The sequence below is a fragment of the Tamandua tetradactyla genome, chromosome 6 (assembly GCF_023851605.1).
Source record: "Tamandua tetradactyla isolate mTamTet1 chromosome 6, mTamTet1.pri, whole genome shotgun sequence".
Classification (NCBI taxonomy): domain Eukaryota; kingdom Metazoa; phylum Chordata; class Mammalia; order Pilosa; family Myrmecophagidae; genus Tamandua; species Tamandua tetradactyla.
Window position 1 is genome coordinate 167,982,215 of NC_135332.1, and position 18,741 is coordinate 168,000,955.

Genomic DNA, 18,741 nt, shown 5'->3' on the forward strand with positions numbered 1-18,741 from the left:
AATACGTTACTGAAAAAAGGATAAATTCCAAGTCCTTTTATGCTTTAGGGAGAGAAAAAATATATATAATAAATTAGGAAATTATAAAATGTATTAGAAAATGATAAAACAGAGTAATGAGGCACCGAGGATATCAGAGGCAGTGACTTATAATTTCAAACAGGGTAGTTAGAGTAAACCTCATGAAAAAGGTCATATTTTATCCAGACTTAAGGGAACCAGACTCCTAAATTTTAATTCTAGTTTTAGCAATTACTATACAGGTAAATTTGGGCAAGTTATTTAAGTCTCCATGCCTCAGTTTTCTGAACTGTAAAACAAGAATGTACCTAATTCATAAAGTTGTGAGGACCACATTAATATTTGTAAAATTCTTGGAACACAGGAGAACTATAAGAGTTCTAAGGGTTTTTTTTGTAATTCTTTTTTTTTTCAGGTGCATGGTCCAGGAATCGAATTCAGGTCTCCTGCATGGAAGGAAAGCATTCTACCACTGAACCACTGGTGCATCCCGTGATTCTATTTTTATTTTATTTATTTATTTTTTTAAAAATACTTATTATTTGTGATTCTATTTTTAAATTAAAAAAAGTAAATAAATAAAGCAAAAGGAGGTAAAGGAACAGTCATGCAGATACACAGGGGAACAGAATTCCAGGCAGAGGGAACGGACACTGCAAAGGCCCTGGGATTCGTGGAGCGGCTAGGCCAGTGTGTCTCAAGTAGTGTGGGTTTTGCAAGAGGGAGAATGGGAAGACGGTGTCATCAGAAGGATAAAAGAAGGGTAAAAAGGGATCATAGGTTGCCCAAAACTTTCTGACTTTTACTCTTCAATAGGGAGCCATTAGAGGGTTTCTGAAGAGAGAGAGTGAACAGCAATTTTGAATTTTAAAAAGGCTCACTAAGTCAGTCGTTCTGAGAAATTACTGTTGGGGGAAGGGGAGCAGTACAGTTGTAAGGATGGAAAACAGGGAAGCCAGTCAAAACTATTTTAATAACCCAGGAAAGGGATAATATCTTGGAGGGTTTTTTCTTTTTTTGCATGGGCAGGTACCAGGAAACAAACTCAGGTCTCCGCATGGCAGGTGAGAACTCTGCCTGCTGAGCCACCATGTCCAGGATGATATCTTAGACCAGCATTTCAACAGTGGAAGACATGGGAAACGGTCACATTCTGAATATATGTTCAAAGTAGAGCCAGCAGAATTTGTTAATATACTGAAGGTGGGATGAGAGGAGTCTAGGTTAACTCCAAGGTTTTGGGCCTGAGGGATTCAAAGAGTGGCCATTAACTAAAATTGACTATGGTGTTAATAACTGACAATTACTGAGTCCAAACTATAAGTTAAGTAAGTGTTCAGCTAAACTCCTTACATGCATGCTCACATTTAATCCTCACTACCCATATAGTAGGTATCACCATTTAACCAGTGCTGAATCTTGCTGATTATTAGTAAACTGAGATTCAAACTAATACTAGAGTTCTCAACAGCCTACATACTTAGTCAGCAGTCAATATATCATTACAGTCACAGTATCTAGCTTGGTCCTAAACCCAGTAAGTATTCAATAAATACTTATTGAAATAATCTGTTTTCCTCAATAAGTGACAAGAGCTCAGGGCAGAGTGAAGTCCAACAAGTTTATTTCCTCTCTGCATTTCCAATTGAGAAACGAATCCAGAAAATCGGGAAATTGTCTTTTCAATTCAGAATCATGACTTCAGAGACTGAAGGAACTAGAGGGTTCTCTCTTAACCCACTTCCCTCAACAAAGTAACAACCAGTATAGGGCACCCCACAAAGGCTATAGCTAACCAATTTCATGTACTGACCACTCCCTTAACAATGCAAGACCCCAAGTAGAGGATATACTTCCCTTAGGTTTCTCACTGACTTTCGAGTTCTTAACCCTCTCTGGTCCAGTTTTCTTACCATCCATGCCTCCCCTCACTCCAGCATAACTAGATTACTCCCTGCTGTCCTAACTTCACCTGTACTGTTTCCTCGACCTCTCCAAACCTTTGCTCATGCTGTCCCCTCCACCTATACCTTTCGGCAGCTGGGGGAGGGGAAGGGGGAGGGTCTCTTCTCTCACCCTCAAACTGCAGTCAAAATCCTAGCTGTGCTTCAGACCCAGAAGAGAACCTCTCTCAAGAAAACATTACTGCTCCACCCCCTTGCAAGCTTCCCCTATAAATACTGTTTGTAACTGCAGTATTATATAATAGAAAGGGAAAGGTTTTGGAGGCAGAGAGTCTGGGTTCCTATTTTAGATCTAACATTTACTGGTTTTACCTTTCCGAGTCGGTTTCTTCATTTGTAAAATAGGTATTATCTATTCTCATAGGGTTGTCATGAGTCTTAAGTGAAGGCACTGTACATGAAATGCTGGTCCCCATCCTACCACATTACACAAGTTCTTCTTCTTAAGTTATTACCCACCCCCTCCCTCTGGACAGGAAGTGCAGATCGGGGAATCTGTATTACAATCTTTCTAGCCCCGCAACACCTAAAACATTTATTACACGTACAGAAAATAGTCAGTAAATGCCTGTAGCACTTAACTGCTGGAGGCGAATCTACAGACTGGGCAAGAGCCATTGGTCAGGAAGGTGGGGATGGGAGGGAGCAGCCCAAATAACCGAGGCTCTTTCCTCCATGGCACTTCGGCTCTTGAGGGCTTCGGTTTCCTCTTCCGTAAAAGGAGGTGGAAGCCAACTGCTTAGCCCTCTCGCAGCCGGCTCAAGCTCCGACCTGACCCACGCCCCACGGGGCTCGATCAAGAGAAGCCTTTCACTTTCCTTGTCCCCTCCCCCTTCCAACTGTCACCCGACCTACGCCGCCCACCACCCTGGCCCCATCCGAGCGCGGGGCCGCAGACAGTCCTCACAGGCCCGACCCGAGGGGCCCGCCCAAGGCTGCTACTCACGGCTGCCGCGGTGACGGCAGATTTCTCAGCGGCGCGGGCCGAGCGGAGCCGCCTCCGGCCGATCTGCTCCAAGCTGAGGAACTCGGTGGACAGATCCAAAGGGTCTGTGGCTGAAGCGGCGGAGTGGCTATGCAGCTCCAAACTGCTGCGGAGCACCACCATCTTCCCTCCTCTTCTCCCGGGCGTCCGGGACAGGACACTGGCGTGAGCTCCGAGCGGCCACCGATACGGATCTTCCGCGCTCCGAATTCTGGCGCCACAACCTCCGCGCCAGCGGCCGCAGCCCGCTCGCCCGGAATCCCTCCGCTGAATGGCCCGCCCACGCCGCCACCCTGGCCTAGTACCGCAGTCTCGCCAAAGGCATTTATCCTTTTTCTTTCTTATCTGTGGGGCGAAGGAGGGCGGGCTGAGGTTGGGAGGAGTGTGCACCTACGGTATCGAAGACCTGAGCACATATTAGGGGGCGAGAACAGACTTCTTTTTCTTATATAGTTCCGGCTCACTGAACTCGGCGGAGGAACACGGGAGGAGCGGTGCGCAGTCCCGTTTGGAATTTTGGCGCGTGGAGGACGGGGGAAGGGAAGCTTCCGCTAGCTCTGATTGGCTGGCCGGGGCCTCGCGTCTGCTCCCCGCCCCTACCGACACCTGCCTTCTGCTTCCCGCCAAGTAGAATTCAAATGCAAAATGCCGAGTCCTTGACTGGGTGACCGAAAGCTCTCAGATTTTGACAGAGTTTGACTTTGAGCCTTAAGAGCTTTTTACTGATGGCCTGGCTTAACCAAAACAAATTAACCACAAAAAGAAAGAAAATGAGATCTAAGCGAGGCAGCAGAGTTGCAAGAGTTAACGCAAGCTCTGTAGCCCGCTCGACCATATGCTACTTATATGATCTTGAGCAAATTATTTCACTTCTTTGGGTCTTCATTTCCTCACCTGGAAAATAGAATAATAATACCTAAGATATAAAGGTATTATTAAAGTTTAGAACCGTGCTTGCACATAGTAAGTGCCCCCAAACGTTTGCTGCTATTATAGAATTACGGAATGAAAATGGCTTCTCTAGGTGACACGAATGATAAGAATGTGAGAGGAGTCCTACAGAAACAAACAAAAGCTGTTTATTAATTTGGATAATTGTTTTATTAATTCAACAGGTTTTAAATATTTATTGAGCATCTATTACTTGCCAGGCACCGTTCTAAGCACTGGAGAGCAGCAGTCAACAAAAAGAACCACAGTGCTCTCCTGGAACTTAAACTCTAGAGGAAGGAGAAAGATAATACACAAAATAAATATAAATGATATGTATGTTAAAAGGTGGTAAGTGTTTACAGGGAAAACCAAAGTAGGGAAGGGAATGGTTTTAAACAGGATGATTAGGGAAGCTGTCGCTTAGGAGCAAGGACATGAAGCAGTGAGGTATATGTGGGAAAAGAATGCAGGCAAAGGGAACAGAGGACAACGAGGAGGCCAATGAAACCAGACAGGATGGAGGGCTGGTAACAGATCTGCAGGGTTACGGGCCTCAGTTTTAAGGTCTTTGGCTTTTATTAGAAGTGAGATGGAAAGGCCTCACAGGGTTTAGAACGGAGGAGTTTCTCATACTGACTTTTTAAAGGAATCTGCTGCATGGAGAATGCAGTATTTGGGACAGACACTAAAAAAGTTTTTTTTTTGAGTAATGAAAATGTTCTAAAATTGTAGTGAAAAAGTATTCATTGTTTATCTGAAATTCAAATTTAACTGGGTATTCTGTATTTTCATTTGCTAAATCTTGTGACTCTACTTAGCAAGTCATTGCAGTAATTCAAACAAGACATGATGGTGGCACCAGTCAGCATGGGGACAGTTAAGGTAAAGAGAAGTTGTCAGATTCTGGATGTATCTTAAAGACACAGCCAACTGAATTTGCTGATTAACTGGATATGGGCATGTGTGAAAGAGAGGAGTTGAGAATGACTCCATTTTTTAATTTTTAATTTTTGAGTAAGTGGAAAGATGGAGTTGCCCTTAACTGGGATAAAGGAAGGCTAAAGCAAGTTTAGTAGGAAAATCAAGTGTTCCTTTGGATGTGCAATTAAGATACGGAAATTATATATTCTGCAAATTAAAATCAGGCCTTTAAAAAGGATTTCAAAAATGCATGCACATTTGAAATGTTTTGCTTTTTTGTCTATAGATTATTTTTCACACACACACACAAAATCAATGGTGATGATAAATGCACAGCTATATGATGATATTATGAACCACTGATTGTATACTTGGGTGATTATAGTGTATGTGAAAATATATCAATAAAAATTAATAAAACAAAACTGCATGCACAAACTTCTGGAGTCCAGAATGGGAACAAGGTCTTATAATTCTCTATAGCTTAATACAATACCAGGATACATCTCCAACTATGGTGGGCTAATATTTAAGAGGTATTGGTAGAGTCTAGAAGGCCAGCTTCTCCAAGAACATCAGCTTGTTCTATCCCCTATCACATATTATTGACACCCCTTTCCAACATGTTAGAATGGGCTTAGCCCAAATACCCCTAAAGATTGGGAGAAGGGGGAGTTATAAGAGAGTAGATAGGTTTAACAATAGAATACGACTGTTGAATCATTATATTGATATTTCTTTTAGTCTCCAGGATCTTGGAGAAGCTAGAAGGAAAAACCTGAAATTGTGGTACTGTAACCCATACCAAACTCTGAAATCTGTTCTATAACCACTTGTTACAATGTACTTTGAAAATTGCTTTTTTGTATATATGTTCCTTCCCCCCCCCCCCCCCCCCCCCCCCCCCCGCATGGGCAGGCACCAGGAATCGAACCCGGGTCTCCAGCATGGCAGGCGAGAACTCTGCCTGCTGAGCCACCATGGCCCTATAAGTTACATTTCAGAATAAAAAATGTTTTAAAAAAAAAATGCATGCAGTGATATTTACCCACAGCATTATTTATACTGTCCAAAAACTGAAAAAAATTTGCCCATCAATGTGGCTTCATTAAATTAGCAAAAATGCTATACAGTCATTAACAATTATGATTTAACTCTGTGTTAATCAAGTAACTTCATCTGTAAAGTTGTGCACAATGCATTGTAACTTAAGAAAGCTAACTACAAAGATATATGTATGATGATTCTATTTTTGTTTTTAAAAGACTATATAATTGTAGTGAAAAAGCCCAGGAGAAACTACAACAAATGATAACAGGCATTAATTTCTGTATATTAATATTATTGTTGTTGTTTAGTTTCTTTATATTTTTCTCATATTTTCTGATTTTTTTGCCTTGACTATGTATCACTTTTACAATAGGAAAAAGATTTAAAATGATTGTTTTGATCAGTAGAAATTAAAGAGGAAAGAACAATATTTAAAATAGCATAGGTTACTGCCATTTGGCTTACAAATACTATATACCATCTCATTTTACTGATTTACTGAAGAAATATTTTTTGAGCAGCCATCCTGTTTCAGACATCATTTTATGATGCTGGGGATAAAGGAGTAAAAAAGACAAACAAAAGCCTGGCTTCTTGGAGCTTACATTCCAGGGGGTGTGTATTTTTCCTAGGACTAGGACTGCTATAACAAATACCACAAATTGGGTGGCTTAAAACAACAGAAATTTACTGTCTCATAGTTCTGGAGGCTAGAAGTCTAAAATCAAGGTGATTTGGAGAGCCATTTTCTCTCCAAAGGTTCTAGGGAAGATCCTTCCTTTCTTCTAGTAGCTTTTGCTGGTTGCTGGCAATCCTTGGCTTAAAACAGCATTCCAATTTCTGCCTTCATCCTTACATGGTGTCCTCCTTTCTGCATCTCCTCTGTGTCTCTGTGTCCACATCTCCCTCTCCTTTCTCTTATAAAGACACCAGTCATTGGATTTAGGACACACCCTAAATCCACAATGAACTCATCTCATGATCCTTAATTAAATTCCATCTGCAAAGATCCTTTTTCCGAATAGGTTTACATTAACAGGTACCAGGAGTTACTCAGATATATCCTTTGGAGACCATTATTCAACTAACTACACCAGAGAGTGGCAATTTTTTTCAGTAAAGGGCCACATATTTTAGGCTTTGCAGGCCACATAGTTTTTGTAGCACTACTCAATTCTGCCATAATGGTGTGAATGTAGCCATAGACAATATGAATACAAGTGGGTAGGGCTGTGTTCAATAAAACTTCATTTACAGAAATAGACTGCAGGCCATATTTGGCCTACAGGTTGTAGTCTTCTAAACCCTTACTGTTTAAGTAAGTGGTTGTATGTGTATTTACTTCCCTTATTTACACAAATGGTAGCATACTATACACTCTATTCTGTACTGTGCTTTTTTACCTAATGATAAGTCTTGGTGATTTTCCCATATGAATACATAAAGAGCTTCCTCCCTTTTCACAACTATATATTAGTCCATTTTGTGGACATACCATATTTATTTAACCAGACCTCTACTGATGAACATTTGTTTCCATTATGCTATTGCAAAATTGAATAAATTAATCTAAATGTCATTTCCTACATATGGCATTATATATGCAGAATAAATTTCTAGAAGTGAAAGGGCAAGGTCAAAAACTATATGCAATTAAATGCAATAACCTGGATGAATCTCACCAACATAATGTTAAGCAATAGAAGGCAGATATTAAAAATTGCATAATTTCAACCATATTAAGCACAATATAGATTATCCTTGGGGGCAGAGGGTGGGGAGATAGTAAGGCAAAAAGGAAACTTGACCCAGGTTCTAGTTAGTCAAATGTGTTAAGTTTGTGAAAGTTAATAAAGCTGTATGTACCCTTATGATAAGCGCACTTTTCTTTATTATACTGCAATAAAAAGTTATAAAAAGAATTTCTACCCAAAAGGCACATGCACTTGTGATTGCTCTGCCCTCTATATAGGACATTTTAGTTAGTTCTTTTAAAATAGGCAAAGAGAGAGAAATTTCAGAACACTGAGAGACAGAGACCAGCTAAAGGAATTTTTCTGCTCCTTTATTCTCTTCCCAACGATAGAAAGCACTAAGGATGACTATACTGGCTTCAGCCTTTGGTTAGGCTGAGCTTGGATATCTACTGGTGAGATTTCTTTTCTTTCCTGAAGCCTTAGATGTTCTAGGTGGAACTGACTTCATTTAGGTGAAGAGGGACAGTAGACACTGAGGTTCTTGCCCACAATCCCTGGGGCTTCAAAGGGGGTCAAACATTGTTACTTGATTTGGGATAGAAAAGAGGGTTGACTAAATGTCTAATCATAATTCCATCACCTTATATGAAGTGAGGTCATTGGAAGATCCATTTCTGTCCTTAAGCAGCAAAGTAGAAAGTAAATATCAATCTGGACAGGAATTCTCTCAGGGACTTTGTAAATGTACCATACTTATATTCAGTAGCTAATCTCACTGATTTTCCACAAAAGAGGAAACAGCATTAATCCCATGGAGTTAGGGGATTCATAGTTTCTAGCTACTCGGCATCTGAACCAATCCCCCTCTTATCTCGGAAGATTTTTTTCTTTGGGTGGGTCTTGGTAAGAGGTAAGGCCCCCGCTCCTTCTATGGAAATCGTAAGGGGATAGATATTTCATTTTCCTCTTACCCTGTGATCTCGGCTGATCGGATGTTCCTGCCCCTTGGAGTGCCCCAAAGATGGCAGGGGCAGAGACTGTTCATAGTGCAGCATCAGAGGGTACAGAGGCAATGCTGTTAATGGTGGCATCCTAACTAGCGGGTTCTTGGATTCTGGAACATTATCTTATTTTGACCTGGGCTGTGCCTTCTCCTCTGCAAAACCACCTAAACGCCCCCATCATCCTTCCAATAAACTTATTTTTCTGCTGAAGTTAGCCAAAAATGGTTTCTGTTGTTTGTAACCAAGAATTCTGACTACTGTAGAGGGCTCAAGCCAGAGAGGGCACTTTTACCATTGTTCTCCTAAAACAGAGAGACACCCCATTCAGATTTGAGGGTTGAAGGGCAAGGGGAGAGGGTATGTGGGAACAGGAAGTGAAATGGGAAAATACGTTATATTCTTATTATTTGGTTTTTCAGATTTTCCCTCCTCATCAGTCTGAATATATCCCAATTTTTTAACCTTCCCATGTAAGGTATGGTACTTAGAAGTGAGAGTAATATTACAGGCATGATCTCGCCATGACTATTGCAGCCTTCCTAACCCAGTATGTAAGTATGATGGGATAGTGAGTTGAGTTCCAACTCAGCCCCACTCCAAAGGTGAGGTTTTCCTCCCTCTGAGCTCCCACAGTCCATTACTACCATAAAACTTACTATGTATATTGAAACTATCTCCTTAATATGAGAAAATAATAATCAGATAAATGCAAATTAATGATGGGAATGCCAGGTTTTTGTTTGTTTTTGGTGCCCTAGTTTTTGTTTTTTTGACAATAACACTCAATATGGTATTTAGGGATGGGACCATTTCTTGAAAGCAAAATAGCAACATGTAACAAGAGATCTAGTAGAGACTTAAAATCTTTGCCCCAAGAATTCTACTTTTAGGACTCTATCCCTAAGGTGAAAATCAGAAGCATGGACGAAGATTTATGTACAAAGATTTTGCTTCGTTATAATAGCTGGATCTGAAAACAAACTAAACACACAACAGCAGGGAAAAAGTTATGTGAGCAATAGTCTATCCATGGAGCTATTTATACTAATGCTGATACCTTTGACTTTTCAGAAGTGTTTAATTTTTTAAGATTTGCTTTTATAAAGTAATACATGTAAAAATTTTTTTGAGAAGTACAGAAATGTAGAAGATAAAGGTACAGACCTATGTGCCCCACTGATTAACATAAGAAATATAAATAAGTTCTTGCAAGAACTACTTCAAAGGCTAAAAAAAAAAAAAAGAAAGAAAAGAAACGTACAATTCCTTGTGTGTGATTGCTAAAAGGAAAAAGAAGCTTTCTCCATCCCCTGGGGTTGTTAAGATGGAAAGATATGAATATGGGGCTGCCAGTGGCCTTCCTCCTGGCAGTGAGAAGTAATTGCTCAATCTTAGAATGAAGCCCAGCATTGAGAAGAGACTGAGACAGAGTGAGAAAGAACAACTACAGTCAAGGACTCCTGGTTCTAGTCCCATTAGGTCATGGTTTCTGCAGCTCATCCTTTGACTGTGGGAGCTGCTCCAGCATCTTCCCTGCTATACAAGCCAATAAAGAGCCTTCTGCCTTGAACTTTTAGTGAGTCATGATTAAATTAACTTGGCCAGCTGCTTTGCCAGAAATAACATATACTGTGCTATAATACTAATTCTTCCAACAACACAATATGAGGTTGGTCAGCATGATATGGCCTTGATAAACCACCAAAGGTTCCTAAATAATCAACTTTTTTTCATGATCACAAACCATCCTTACAATAGACACTAAGTACACCAGAGTGTCTGAAATACATATTTTTCCTTTTATGAAACTCAAGATGGCAAGTATTTATACCTACTCTAATCTTTAGGTACCTCCTCAATCCTCTATATTTTCTCAAAGATTAATGGGATTATAATCTAAAACTCAGTATTCTGGGATACAATTTATCTGAGACTGAAGATTTTTTATCCATTTAAGGTAACTTGGTGTTTTTTTATTTCACTGCACCTATCTTGACCTTTAGTTTCCTCTTACTGCTATTTCCCTTCTTCTTTAACTGTGCTCTATCATTTTCTTTGATAAAACAAATGCAAGCTAAATAGGTATTAGGTATTTCTGCTTTCTTTCAGTAGTCTGGTCACATTATACCATATGGCCCCGGGCAATAGAATTATCTCTTTCTTTTTCTTTTAGCACTTGTAATATTGAACATTAAAAGCAAAAGTGGAAATGTTAGATTGTATATATGGTAATAGAATAATTTTTTTAAAAATCCATGGAACTACCCTACACAAAAAGTGACCCCTAAGTTAAAATATGGACTTTAATTAATAGTATAAATATAAAACTGTGCTATCATCATTATAACAAATGTTCCACATTAATGCAAGCTATTGGTGGTGGTGTGTTGTATAGGAATCCTGTATTTTATGCATGATTGTTCTGTAAACCCACAACCTCTCTAATAAAGAAAAACGAAACCCTTAGACCTCCTTAATCAAGCTGATGGAGTAAGATGTTTCAGGCCTCCATTCCCCTACCCCGCCCCCCCAAAAGTTTTGAACAAACAGCCAGAACTGGCAAAAGCATCTTCCTCAAAGCTCCAGAAAATAGTTAAATGATAGCAGTTACAGGGCAAATGCTAAATCAAGAAAAAAGCTATTCACTGATCTCTCCTAGACGTGGGACATGACTCCCAGGGGTGTAAATCTCCCTGGCAACATGGGACAGAAATGCTGGATGAGCTGGGACCCAGCATCATGGGATTGAGAAAGCCTTCTTGAGCAACAGGGAGAAGAGAGAAATGAGACAAATTAAAGTTTCAGTGGCTGAGGGATTTCAAACAGAGTCAAATTATCCTGGAGGTTATTCTTATGCATTATATAGCTATCCCTTTTTATTTATGGTGTATTGGAGTGGCTGGAGGGAAGTACCTGAAACTCTTGAGCTGTGTTCCAATACCTTGATTCTTAAAGAGGACTGTATGACTATAGATTTTACAATGTGACAGTGTGATTGTGAAAACCTTGTGTCTGAGGCTCTTTTTATCCAGGGTATGGACAGATGAGTAAAAAAATATGGATAAAAATAAGTAATAGGAAGGGTAAGGGGTAAAATAAATTGGGGTGGATTGAAATACTAGTGGTCAATGAAAGTGAGGAGTAAGGGGTTTGTGATATATGAATTTTTTCTTTTTTCTTTTTATTTCTTTTTCTGGAATGATACAAATATTCTAAAAATGATTCTGGTGAATACATAACTGTGTGATAAGATTGTGAGCCACTGATTGTACAGCGTGTATGGACTGTATGTGAGTGAAGATTTTGAAATAAAAATATCAAAAAAAGAAAAGAAAAAGGGTATTTAAAAGTAGCTGGGCCTTCCCCCACCACTCACTGGCTTGGCATGGAGGTCTCCCACCCCCAGCCCCAGTGCAGATCCGTGGTTCCAATTCCAGACGACGTAGAGTAACCTTCCTACACATACTAGAAGCATGTATGTCTGGCTCAATTTGTCTGGTGGTGGCCTGATGGACTTGCCATCCAAGAATGTGCCTATATGCAGAAGGCAACTAAGAAAGCCCTCCTATAGAATGCTGTGGGAGAGCAGTCAAGTGGCTGCCTGGGACAAGGGATTGCTGGCTGTAGGACATAGAGTGAGTACCTGGGAACATGAAGAAACTGTTTCCTAAGGAAGAGGGGACATATGCATCTGTGTAAATGAGGCAATTCCTGTGGTCACATAAGCACGTCCAAGAAAAGATGCACGCGCAGAAAGGAATAGGCTGGACCCTATGCTTTGGCCTGGAGCCATCATTTTATGGATAAGCTCTGAAGGAGAGCTTTGGAACAGGTGTTTTCTTTATTCTTTCTTTTCATATATATATATTGTTGTTGTTATCTCCTGACATTCAAAGAAAGCTCTATCATAACACTAGTTGGATACATTAAAATATCAAAATATCCAAATTTCAGCAAAAGATTACAAAACATACAAAGAAAGAGGACTTGATGAAATAGGACATGATGACCCTGACAAAAGAGAATATCAAAGCATCACAAACCATCAGTGAGGAGGACCAGACCTGGAATATACCAGACAAGGACTTAAAAAAAATGGTTCTAAATAGGCTAAAAAAAGCTGAAGGAACACATGAGCAAAAAATTAAAGGAAATCAGGAAAACAATAGCTGAATACAATGAGAATATCAGTAGAGAGATGGAAATCATGAAAAGGAACCAAACAGAACTGAAGACCACAATAACAGAAGTTAAAAATTCCCTAGAGGGATTTAACAGCAGACTGGAGCTGGCAGAAGAAAGAATCAGAGAACTCACAGACATCTGAAATCATTCAGTCTGAGAAGCAGAAAGAAGAAAGAATGAGGAAACATGAACAAAGCCTGAAGAATCTGTGGGGCTCCATCAAACATACCAAACACACCTTGTGGGAGTCTCAGAAGGAGAAGAAAGAGAGAAAAGAGAAGAGAGAATATTAAAAGAAATAATAGCTGAAGACTTACCAAATTTAACAAAAGATATGAATATATACACCAAGACACTCAACAAACTCCAAACAGGATAAACTGGAATAGACCCATATTGCAATAGTTTATAATCAAACTGTAGACTGTCAAAGATAAAAACAGAATTTTGAAATTCCACAAGAAAGAAGCAATGTGTCACATACAAGGGAGTCTTCATAGGCCAAGAAGGTAAGACAGCAGTGGGATGACATAGTTAAAGGGCTGGAAGCAAAGAATTGCCAACCAAGGATTCTGTATCTGGCAAAACTGTCTTTCAAAGAAGAGGGAGAGATTAAGACCTTTGCAGATAAAAGCTGAGGGAGTCTCTTATCACCAGACTGGCTAGTTTGTCACTATTACCACTAGAAATGTTAAAGAGAGTTCTTGAGGTTCAAGGAGACGATACTAGAAAATAGATCAAAGCCACATTAAGAAATAAGGCTCTTTGGGTGGTGGGATGGTGGCTCAGCAGCAGAATTCTCGCCTGCCATGCTGGAGACCTGGGTTTGATACCTAGTGCCTGCCCATATTAAAAAAAAAAAAAGAAATAAGGATCTTTGATAAGGGTAATGATATGGGTAAATATAAATGTTGATACTATTGTATTTTTGGTTTGTAACTCCACTTTTATTTCTTATAGGATTTAAAAAGCAAATACTTAAAATGCAGTGATACGTCAGTGCATCTGGACTCATAATGTATAATGATGTAATTTGTGACAAGAACAATAGAAGATGTGGCGGGGACAGAGTGGCATAGGAGCATAGTTCATGTAAATCACTGAAGTTAAGTTGACATCTAAGCTAACAAGAATGATATAGATTTAGGATGTTAAAGTTAAGCCTGTAATAACCACAAAGAAAATACCGGAGAATATGCAAGCTCATAGAAACAGAAATTAGAGTATAGGTGTCAGGGGCAGGAGGCAAGGGAATGGGGAGTTAATGCATAATGGGTGTAGGGTTTCTGCTTGGGAAATATAGTCATCTCTCACTTAAGTCACGTGAGAAAGTTTTAGTAATGGAAGATGGCAAGGGTATTACAACAGTGTAAATATAAGTAACTCACCTGAATGGCATGCTTGGGAGTGGCTGAGATTTGACAGTTTATGCTATATATATATACTCCCATCATTTTAAAAAAAACAAAAACGAGCAACTAAAACCAAAATAATAATTAAATGCTGTATGTGATCCTGTACAGGATCCAGTAATGGAAGAGAAAAGATCCAATTTGAAAAAAATTGGAATATAGACTATGAGCTGAATATCAATGTTAAATCTGTTGAGCCTGACAATTGTATTTAAGGTGGTTATATAAGTGAATATCCTTGTTCTTAGTAAACATACATTATCTTAATAAATGTTCAAGGAGCATGATGTATACAATTTATACTCAAGTGTTCATAAAATAGATCATAAAACTGACTGATAGATGGGTAGATGGGTAGATAGATGGGTTGACAGACTGATGGATGTTAGATAGAATAATATGGCAAATGTGACAAAATGTTAAAATCAGTGGTGGGAGGTAGGGGCATGTTGGAATTCTCTGTATACAGCTTGTATTATTATTATTATTATTATTATTATTTAATATGGTCAGGCACCGGAAAATAAACATGGGTCTCTGGCACGGCAGGCAAGAAATCTGCCACTGAGCCACTGTCGCACCACCCAGCTTGTATTATTTTTGTAACTGTCCTGTAAGTTTGAAAATATTTCAAATAAAAAGTTCAAAAAAAAATATCCCTGAAAATAAAAAATAAAAGTACCTTTTATTATTAAGTCTCAATGTATTGTATTGTGTATACTTCCTTAATCTTCCCTTACCTGTCTACACTCTTTTCTTCTAATTTCCTGTTACGTGACCCTTCTCCAAATCCCCACCCTTTAATATCCTAATTTCATTGGATAACTCTTACCCCAGTTACATGGGTTTCTCTGAATGCATCTCAAATTTCTTCCTCATCTAGATCATTGGAGCATGGGGGTCAGAATCTGGTTCTAAGCACCATTTAAATCTCTGAAACTGTATTCTTTTTATTAGTCTCTTTTATGGGATCATATGCATTTTTTCTATGATCTGCCTTTTTCTATTTAAAAAGTAATATCTGCTCATAAGAGAAAGTTTAGGAAATATGAAAAAGTATAATATAGCAAGCACATTATGGCAGAAACTGCAGGCTCTCTCTCAATATTGACTCTCCCCTTCTTTGAGACATTCAGACGTTAGCTGGGATGCACAGGATAAAGTTTACATTTCCTAATCTCCCTGGGACCTGAGTGTGATCATCCTTTTGTCACTGGAATGTAAGCAGAAATGATGTGTGTAACTTTTAGATTTTTGTCTGCAAAGCTATAGGACCCTTTCTATCATGTTCTACTAGACAGAATGCAAATGCAGCAGACAGGGTGGAGGGCTATCTTGAACCCTGTGGAAAAGGGCACATCTTAGGTATGGCCCCCTCAATCCAATAGCAGGAGCCTGGACAATGGATGCTGCAGAGACACCATAGCAGCTCTGGACTATGGGTGCTCAGGCTGTTACAGGAGAAATAGAGTTGCTTCTCACCTAAGTCACAATATTTTGGGACTTCTTTGTTACAGCAGCCTCACCTGTATCCTAACTATTACACAATTCATTAATTCAACCAGGATTTATGCCAGTCATAATCCTTACACTATACTCAGAAATGTAAAATGATAACTGGAAAAACTACGTAGTTGTTAACTACACAGGGACCTAGGTTGCTCCAGGCACTATGCTAAGTGTTTTGTACAGATTAATTTATTCAGTCCTCACTACAGAACCCAGTAGGTGGGTACCCTCCTATTATTATCCTTATGGTAACAAACAAAGGTCAGTGACTTGTCCAAGGTCATACAGGATAGCAAAACAGGATTTGAACCCAGGTCTTCTCTGTGTCTGAGCCATTATTCTATTCTACCTCCCAAGACAAATCCTGTGCCCTGAACGTAGAGAAGATAGGCTGCATTACTTAGCATGAAAATGCTATTAAACAGATATGAACAAAACGTTGTGACAAAACAGAAAACAACAGCTGTGGAAGGATGGAAGATAGCAATGAACTCTTCTTGAGAAAAGCTGGAAAGAAGGAAGGTGAAAGAGCACATCAGATAATAGGTATTTTACATCATGTGCAAAAAGTTGGAGTGTCTGGGGAACAGTAAAACATTTATTGACAGCTGGATAAGGTATATTGGAGACAATGGAGTGAGATTATACAGAAAACAATGGTTGCTAACTTTTATTATTATGTGCCAGCAACAATTCTAAGTATTTGATAATCAACTCAGTTCATCTTCATAACACTATGATGCAGATTACTAGCTTCATTTTACAGATGAAGAAACTGAGGTATAGAGAAGTTAAGTAACTTCATTCAAGGTCACACTACTAGTAAGTGCAGAACCAGGACTTGGATCTATGCAACCTGGCTTCAAAGTTCATGCTCATTACAATTGCAGTAGTCTGGGTGCAATCAGGAGACAGAAAACAAAGAATAGGTTAAACAAAGGAATTCAGATATAAAGAATTATTAATTATGATAAAAGAGCAAATACAAGATATAAGGAAGTTCTATATGGTACCTAGGGTTGAGGTTCAGTATTCAAAGAAGGACAACCTGGGAAGGGGCTCAGACCCTATTGGAGAAGGTGTGGTTTGGTTACCAGATAGCAGAAAAGTTTGCTGGGTCAGCCTGGCTGGAGCTGGTCTGGAGTTGCTGGACAAACAGGCAACCCTCTGGGGCGAACAATAACTAGTGCTATGGCGGAACAGTAGCAGTCTGGAACTGACAGGGGCAGGAGCCTACACAATGCCATGGGGCAAGTGGGGTGGGGAGGTCTGCAGGTGTTACAACTGCTCAGCGTGTAGTGCATGAGTATACAGGCTGCCTTCAGGTGTCGCCGGGTTCTGGTTTCTGTGTCCAGAGAGTTGTAGAAACACTACTAGTTCCAGGCACAGGCTGCAAGGTGGACTTAGTTCTGGGCCTGTGAATTGGGCAGATTTCATTGGATGGTCTCACGCCCACACAGGTGACCCAAAGGTCTTGTCAGAAATCGCAGGAAGTTTCTTTCTCCTGCAGGGCCCCTTCACCATCCTTTACTGAGAAAGCTTAACATCACGCTCACTTTAAAGGAGAAACGGTTAAAGGAATTCTGTTATTACAGAGCATGATATATATTCATATATTGAAGGGTACATTCAAAACTGAGACACAGAATTGCTCCAAATCTAAAGACATGAATTTCAAGGCTCATGAAATTGGGAGAGTCTGACTATAAATGGCCTATATACCAAGCTAAGAATTTAGCTTTTTTATAATGGGAAATAGCCTGACCAGCTATATACACCCGCTGCAAACACAAACAATTCAGAAGGCTTTAAATTGTAAAGTGAAAGTCCTCGATAATGGGCATTCATCAGAGATAAACAGTGGTTTAACAATTGGTCTTTCCTTCCACACTGTCAGCAAATAAACAAACAGACGTGTAACCCAAAAAGGGTAATAAATGAACTCTTTTAAAACTTTTTTTAAGAACTTAATACATCAAGGAATCTTTCCAAGCCAGTATATACATATCTCCTAACTTAAGCAAATTAAGTCACAATATGGTGAGATCTGGGGTGAGGCAGTTAACACCTGGAATTACCTCTCCCCTCCCCCCTTTACCCCCGGCACCTGTGGACTGTAGGCTTCACGTGCTAAAGCCTTCATTTGCTCACACAATATTCTCTTATTTCACCTGCACTTGAAGTCTTCAGCGTCTCATCCGGCTCCTTCACAGTTCGCAACCCCGGTCCCCGGTTGGGGGAAAACTCTCAGACTTCTCCAGCAGAGTCACACCGAAGCGGTTTATTAACCCCCAGCTCCCCCACCTCCTCCCCCTAGCAGCCTGCCGCTGACCTCTCTTTGCCGGGGTTGACAGGATCCCCGCGGTTACCGCCCCCGCCAGCACGCCCTGCCCCTTCCCGGACTCCGCCCCCCCAGAAATCGGAGCCACCAGCTCCGCTGGGTTCCGGGCTCCTTGCACCCGGCCCAGCTCGGCGTACCCGGAACCAAGCAGTCAGCCTCTCCCGGAGCTCCGCCCACCAGGGATTTGCGCCGTTCGCCCTGCCCCGGATCCGCCTACCACCACCCTGGCTCCACCCACCAGGGACCTGCCCCGCCTGCTGCTCATCCCGCCCTGGGCTCCACCCACCCGGCACCGAGCCCGCCAATCCCCGGCTCTGCCCGTTCGGCCCCGGGCTCCGCGGCCGGGAACCCGCGCTGCGTGCCCTGCTCCGGCCCCCCCTACTCAGCGCTTGGCTGCACCCTCCCGGAAACCTGGGGATGTCCCGGGCTCCGCCCACCTCACACTCCGAACGCCAGCTCCTCCCACTAACCCTGCCGGCCGGGCAGGTCCAAGCAGTCCGCCTCAGCCCGCCTCAGCCTGCCATGGAGGGGCACGGCGCCGTCGCCACCGTCACCGCCGCCGCCGCCGCCACCGCTCGCTACCAGCCGGCAAGCCCCCCGCGGGACGCCTGCGTGTACAACAGCTGCTACTGGTGAGGGGCGCGGGCCCCACCTTCCCTCGAGCCCCCCCAGGGGCGCTTCGGGCCTGGACCGCGGGTTTTCCGGTTGTGGGGGAGGAA

At 41.1% G+C, this 18,741-nt stretch overlaps 2 protein-coding genes across 5 annotated transcripts in view; one reads left to right on the forward strand and one right to left on the reverse strand.

Moving 5' to 3' along the window:
* ATAD2 (ATPase family AAA domain containing 2) overlaps positions 1 to 18,560 on the reverse strand; it is a 97,170-nt gene extending 78,610 nt beyond the window's left edge. Inside the window, exon 1 of one of the 4 annotated variants that reach the window (XM_077167586.1) lies at positions 18,460 to 18,560. Coding sequence is in view for 2 of the 4 variants with exons in the window: in XM_077167583.1 (XP_077023698.1) it covers positions 2,932 to 3,093 (162 nt within the window). In the remaining 2 variants the exon portion in view is untranslated. Of the gene's footprint in view, positions 1 to 2,533; positions 2,818 to 2,931; positions 3,221 to 18,459 lie in introns of those variants that run through there. The other 3 variants (XM_077167583.1, XM_077167584.1, XM_077167585.1) reach the window with 3 other exon arrangements.
* The window catches only part of NTAQ1 (N-terminal glutamine amidase 1), a 28,757-nt gene continuing 28,440 nt past the window's right edge, over positions 18,425 to 18,741 (forward strand). The window contains 1 exon segment of the mRNA XM_077167587.1: positions 18,425 to 18,654. Coding sequence (XP_077023702.1) covers positions 18,440 to 18,654 — 215 coding nt within the window. The 5' untranslated portion in view covers positions 18,425 to 18,439.